Genomic DNA, 6,304 nt, shown 5'->3' on the forward strand with positions numbered 1-6,304 from the left:
AGCGCCCAATCACTACTCGTCGCTGGACAATTGGTGGAGGTCGAGGTACCGCCGGCTGCAAGACCCTTTGTATCAAATGGTTTATCTCACGGGACGTATAGGCCTCCAACTCTTCGTTCATTTGTCGTTCGTACTCCTCAGCATCCCCACCACTACCACCACCACTACCACCCGCGTTACACATTTCACGTTGTTGCTATTGTACATAAATTAAGATGGAGAAAAAACTCGTTAAAACAAATGGTGCGAATGAAAATGACGTGCAAATCGCGTATATATAGTGTTTCGAAAAAAAAATTGAGCTGGCCGATCGCTCGCCGATCGGGAGCCTGCAATGGAGGTCAGCCGACTGGCAAGCGGATCGGCCGGCGCTCGAAAATCGGCATCGGGTCGCCGATTTTTCGCCGAAATGGCGCTCGCCGGTTCCAATGGTTCGGTGAGCAGACCGGTCAGCACCGGGAATCGGCTAGCCTGTCCGCTCGCCGCCATTGGAGATGCTCTAAGATCTGCTAATTCGGCTTTAATCATTAGTAATCAACTTTGACAAAAAATCTGGGATTTGATTATTTTAAAATCAATTTTAGAATTGAAACTTCTGTTGATTCGAGTATTATTTTCAGTTTTAATGTGTATATTATTCACAGCTATATATTCCCTCCGTCATACAAAAATATATGTATTTTATTTTTAAAAAGTTATATCAATTTAATAATATAGGTACACTATCTACTAAGAGCATCCACAACCGTGCTCTTGCCAGCGGCACGGTTGTGGGCCCGGGCGGTATTATTCATGCCTGCTCTCTGGCAAGAGCACAATACCCACAACTGTGCTCTTCCGCAAGGACGAGCACAATTAATATAAAATTCAATTAAACAAAAACATTTCCATAATATTAAAATTCATTTAAAAACCACAATAAATATTACAAATTACAAATAAAATAAAAAATTACATAATTAAAATCCTAAAAATTACATAATTAAACTCCTAAAAATTAAAAATTACATAATTAAACTCATAAAAATTGAGATTTAGAGAGTTGTTTAGTATATTGTCATTTTTTGTGTTTGAAATGAGTGTATTTATAGATGAAAGTATGAATTTTGGGGTAAAAATAATGAAAAAAAAATAAATTAAAAGTGTGGAAAAAATGGATATATTTTATTAGGAAGTGAGAAAATATTTTTTTTATTAATTTTGAATTTTTCAGATTTTTTCGATTTTATTAAAAAAATAATAATAAAAAATGATAAATCAACGGGCCAATCAAAAGCTGCCACGTTGCCACCTCGTGCTCTTGCCGCTGGCACGGACGTGCTCTTAGCTAAGAGCACCACCCTGCCAGCGGCAGGGCGCATCAACGGACGAGCTCCGTCCTTGCCAGCGGCAAGGACGGCGGTGAGCATGCTGCTCACCGCTGCGGATGGTCTAACACTCTTTAACTACTATTCTTCTTCTCTTTCTCTAACTTTACTATATCATTGTCCTCCTCTCTCTTACTTTATTAATCTTTTCTTAATTCTCATGCCGTCCCAAAATATACATTTTTTTTTTGGGACGGAGGAAGTAGTTATTATTTATTGTGCATTTTGGGACGGAGGAAGTAGTTATTATTTATTTAATTAAAATGGTTAAAAGCTTCTTGTAAGTTGTAAATGTGGAATCTTTTGATTTTGTAGGAGCCGCTAATTGATAGGGACTAATTAAAAGCAAAATCCGCACTTAACTCCGAACCTCTTCCGAACCTGGCAAACTTTTTTTCCTCTTGCGTGTCAATAACCGTCCTCTCCACTGCTGTAATCCCTCCACGTGGCAAAAGCCCGTTAAGCCTCTCTCATTTGGTTGCACAATTTGTGCTTGTTTCCGCCTCTTTCTATAACCATTCAAACCTAGTCAAAAGACATACATACCAACGACAATGTCGTAACCCAATTCCACATTTGAATAGCGCAAAATCTAAGATATATGAGATGGGGCGAGAAATAGAAAACGAAATGGAGCTGAGTTTGGAGCTATCCATCGGGGGTTGCTACGCGAAATCAGAGAGCAAGACTACTAGTTTAGAAAGGGAAAAAGGGAGCCTCTCCGACGAAATTGATAATGTTCAAAACGACGCCGCGGCGGAGAGTGGGTGCGATCTGCAGAAGAGGAGAGAGATGCAGGCGATGAAGAGGAGGGAAGCTCGGATTAAGAGGGAATTCAAGAAATCCAGAGGCATGATGAACGGCTTCCGCCAGGATAAAGTGGAGGAGGAGAGAGAGAGAGAAGGAGCAGCGCCGGCACCCAAGAGAGAGAAGAGCTCTAACGCCTCTTCCTTCGGAGAAAACAAGGTTTCGTGGGGACCGATCGGAAACGGCTTTGCATGTCCCTCGGTGGGAGAGGGAGGTGACCAGAATCACGGGCAACAGCCGCCGCCAAGTTCGTCGCATCATCGGAGCACATCCCACAAAGGTGAGTATAGTGAGTACCGATGATAGTTTTATCGTTTTGTGGGTCCCATTTAATGGATTTTTTTTACACTAGTTCTACTTGTTTTAAAAAAAAAATTAATGAATTCCATTTGGTTTTAATTGAGATTATTTATTTTTGACAAAACAAATCCCACCTCGTTATGTTGATGAAATTCTTAAATACTCGATTCTTACTAGATGAATTCCATATTCCAAGTAATGTAATGTAGGTTCGGTTTATTCCTCAATTAGCTAAATGACCTTATGTATCCCAATAATATGATATTGAATAGTATAGTTTGTATGAATAAAACAGATTGTTGGTTGATTACATATGTACTCATTCTTGAACATATATGTATCTCTACGGCATTGGCATTGGCCAGAATTTCGAACAAACATTTCTAAGCCCTAAAATGCTTGTTATCTATGTTGATAGAAATCTATGGGTTCCATCTTAAAACCAATTGGTTATAGGAGGAGGGGCCCATGAGACTTATATACTAGTTTCAGTTTTCTTTTGACACCGATGTGGGATAGTTATATGTTTAGTTTCAATTGCCAACATATGTCGCTAATGAATTTTCAGGGGGAAGTAGTAGTGATACCGGAAGCCACTCGAGTAGCTTTGGCACACACCAAAATGACAAGGTCGAAATAAACAACTCGTCATCCGATGCAGAGCCAGCACGCGTGTGTCAAGACCAGAGCACAAAGGCGTCCGCCATTCAACGGCCACAGTCGGACACTACTTGCTCAACGACAGACATGATCAAGCCACCTCCGAAGGTCTCCAACCCTGGCCGAGATGGGGCCGCTTCAACTCTGCAAATGCCTTGCGTTTCCACCACAGGCAACGGCCCCAATGGCCAGACCATCACTGGATTCTTGTACAAGTATACGAAATCTGAGGTGAGCATCATGTGCGTGTGCCATGGCAGCTTCTTCTCGCCTGCCGAGTTTGTTGAGCACGCAGGAGGTGTCGACGTCACGCATCCTCTCCGGCATATCACCATCGTTCCCTCGGCCATCCGGTGAAGCTAGTTTTCTTGAATGTCTCTTGCTAGTTAAGTAGAAGGCTTAGACTCATGAGAATTTTCTTTTCCTACATCACTTGTAGAACCAAAGGGTTCCATTTGATTATCTTGACCATCGTTTTTCGAACACGAAATGGGACAGTACTAAATAGGATAGAGTATGTTTGACCCCCTTGAAGTTAATTTGTTATGAGTGCTTTTTTTAGTTGTGGAAGTTAATTGTTCAAAACTTCGCAATCTCAACTCCTTTGTTTACATTCTATTCGTATATGCTCCAAATGTGAATTTAAATGGTAAAAGCAAAGTTTATTTTATAGTAGTACTACTACATGTGGTAGACATTAAGCTCAAAGATATATTGGAAGTCTATTCGTATTTATTTGTCAAACACAAAATCAATATGGATGAGTGGGCCTGTATTAGAAAAGTAAATACTACAAAAGAAACATGCGACTACGTGGGCTTATTTAAGTGGACAGCGTGTTCTATACTATTTGTTGATGCAGTCTATGACGGTGTTCAAGTTCGATTTACTCAATGACCCATTTTCATTTGTTCTTTAATTTTATTTTCCAATGATGAATTTTTTCCAGCATTTACGTCTTTCCTCCCTTTAAATCTAAAATATTTAGAAATCAACATGAGATTTTACATAATGTTGTTTCGTGAATTAATGAAGAGAGAGTAAAGTAAGAAATGAGAAATTAGAGATCGAGATGTTTCCATTTTAGGAAACGATTTATTTTTAATGAAACAATCCAATAAAGAAAACATTTCATTTTAAAAAAGACATTAAGAAAAGGACATATTAATTATTTGGAGTATACTTTATGATCTTTGCTTGTGATTCATGACCCCTATTTTGACAAATGATCAAAGGACGCGTGCAACAAATTTACGAGAAACTAAAATTCATAATATATTTTGAAACAGTATAGAAATGATTTATTTTTAATTAAACAATCCAATAAAGAAAACATTTCATTTTAAAAAAGACATAAGAAAAGGACATATTAATTATTTGGAGTATATTTTATGATCTTTGCTTGTGATTCATGACCCCTATTTTGACAAATGATCAAAGGATGCGTGCAACAAATTTACGAGAAACTAAAATTCATAATATATTTTTAAACAGTATAGAAACGTAATACTCCCTCCATTTTGAAACGGAACGGGTTTTAGTATAAAATTAGTAAAGTAAGAGAAAGGTAGAAAGTGTGTTAGTGAAAATTGGCTTTCACATCATTAGAGAGAAAGAAATTTCCCGAAAATAGAAAGTTTCTATTTTTAGAGGATTGATCAAAAAGGAAAGAGTTTCTATATGTGAAACTTTTTAAACGCCAACAAACTTTTTCGAGGCATTCACTTTTTTTCGAAGGAGTAGGCGTATCGAGGTTCTCTCACCAACTCAGTACTCACTTCGTCCCCCATTAATTCGCATAAATTTCCTTTTTTGTCCGTCCACAATTAATTGGCACCGTACTTTTTACTATTTTTGATAATTAATTCCACATTCCGCTCACATTTTATTATTATAAAATTAATATATAAAAGTAGGATTCATATTCCACTAACTTTTCCTCACTTTTCACTACATTTCTTAAAACCCATACCAAATCAAACGGTGCCAATTTATAGAGGACGGATAAAAAATGATACGATCATGGAAGCCGTGCATCAAGGATTTTACATACAGCTGGACTCAACCAGTGATCAGCCTATCAAGATGTCGTCCAAATGCTCTAAAAATGCCACCAAAGTCTTCGTCTTCGAAAGATTTTTGCGTGAGTACCTTGCGCGCCTCAATCGGAGTCCGGTGGAGAGAGTTATGGCCGATTTACTAAAGCCTCGCAGAAAACGCGAGGAGCTCTAGAAGGAACACCCGGTCGAGTGTTTTTCACCATGAAAATTACCCGACCGGGCAAAAGTGTTGCGAAGCAGTTCCGGATTCCAGAAGAAACACTCGGCCGTGTGTTTTGGACCGCACAATTCACCCGACCGGGTGAAACGACGCAACACTTAGATTTTGTAGGCTCCTTTTAGAATTTTGGGCCTTTACTATAAATAGTAATTTTCCTCTTTTTGCAAGTAGACTTGATTGAAATTAGAAGCTTGAGAGATTTGTTTCCCCTTTGAGAATTTCTTCCAAATTCCTAGTTCTAGGTTGCTTGAACCCATCAATTCTTAGTGAAGTATGAGTCAAGTAAAGGTATGCTTTGAGGTGTGTGGTCTCCTTGAAGATCTAGCCATGAATGTATGTTAGTAAGGAGTAAGTGTCTTAGCTTTCTTCTTCAATGACATTCTCATTCCTTTCCCACATTATCCATTGTTGATCTTACTTGTTTTAGCTTAGAATCAATAGTTCTTGTTGGATCTTTGATTTGCCTTTGTTTGCTTGAAAAATTGAAAATCTACTTCACAAAAAAAATATTAGATCAAACATCTACAATTGGGTTTTCTTAGGAAAATGGATCATAATTTACATGGATTCTTATCAATTGGTATCTAGAGCCTAGTACCCACTAGGTGTTTGATCTATTGTGCCTTTGAGTTTTTGTCTTTTCTTTAGCCTTTGTGTGTTTCCTTAGTTTTTGGCCTATATGTGAATGATGAGCAGAGGGATCTATTATTGTTGGATTGGGCCGAATTTTGGCCTGAATAACCTTTGATATGTTAGCTAATTACCCACAAAACACCCTCGTTTGCTTATAGTTCTGATTAATTAAATACATATACCTTGTTTTTGCATAGCTGGGAAAGGGGCAAAATCATACACTATTACAAAATCTGATTGTTGGGGCTTACTTTACC

General features: G+C 38.2%; 1 protein-coding gene across 1 annotated transcript; it reads left to right on the forward strand.

Annotated features, from left to right (window-relative positions):
• Positions 1–1,860: 1,860 nt before the first annotated feature.
• On the forward strand, positions 1,861–3,696 carry LOC121803978 (ninja-family protein AFP2-like). The gene is made up of 2 exons (XM_042203543.1): positions 1,861–2,454; positions 3,043–3,696. Exons 1-2 carry the CDS (start codon positions 1,974–1,976, stop codon positions 3,489–3,491), a joined length of 930 nt encoding a protein of 309 aa, XP_042059477.1. The 5' UTR covers positions 1,861–1,973; the 3' UTR covers positions 3,492–3,696.
• The last annotated feature ends 2,608 nt before the right edge of the window (positions 3,697–6,304 follow it).

Source organism: Salvia splendens, chromosome 1, assembly GCF_004379255.2.
Source record: "Salvia splendens isolate huo1 chromosome 1, SspV2, whole genome shotgun sequence".
Taxonomy (NCBI): Eukaryota; Viridiplantae; Streptophyta; class Magnoliopsida; order Lamiales; family Lamiaceae; genus Salvia; species Salvia splendens.

What these genes read in the sequence shown, in the direction of transcription:
- LOC121803978 (XM_042203543.1), top strand. Translation starts at nt 1,974, where the DNA reads ATGGGGCGAGAAATAGAAAACGAAATGGAGCTGAGTTTGGAGCTATCC. An exon ending in TCGGAGCACATCCCACAAAG is followed by an intron (nt 2,455 to 3,042) that starts GTGAGTATAGTG and finishes ATGAATTTTCAG; the next exon opens with GGGGAAGTAGTAGTGATACC.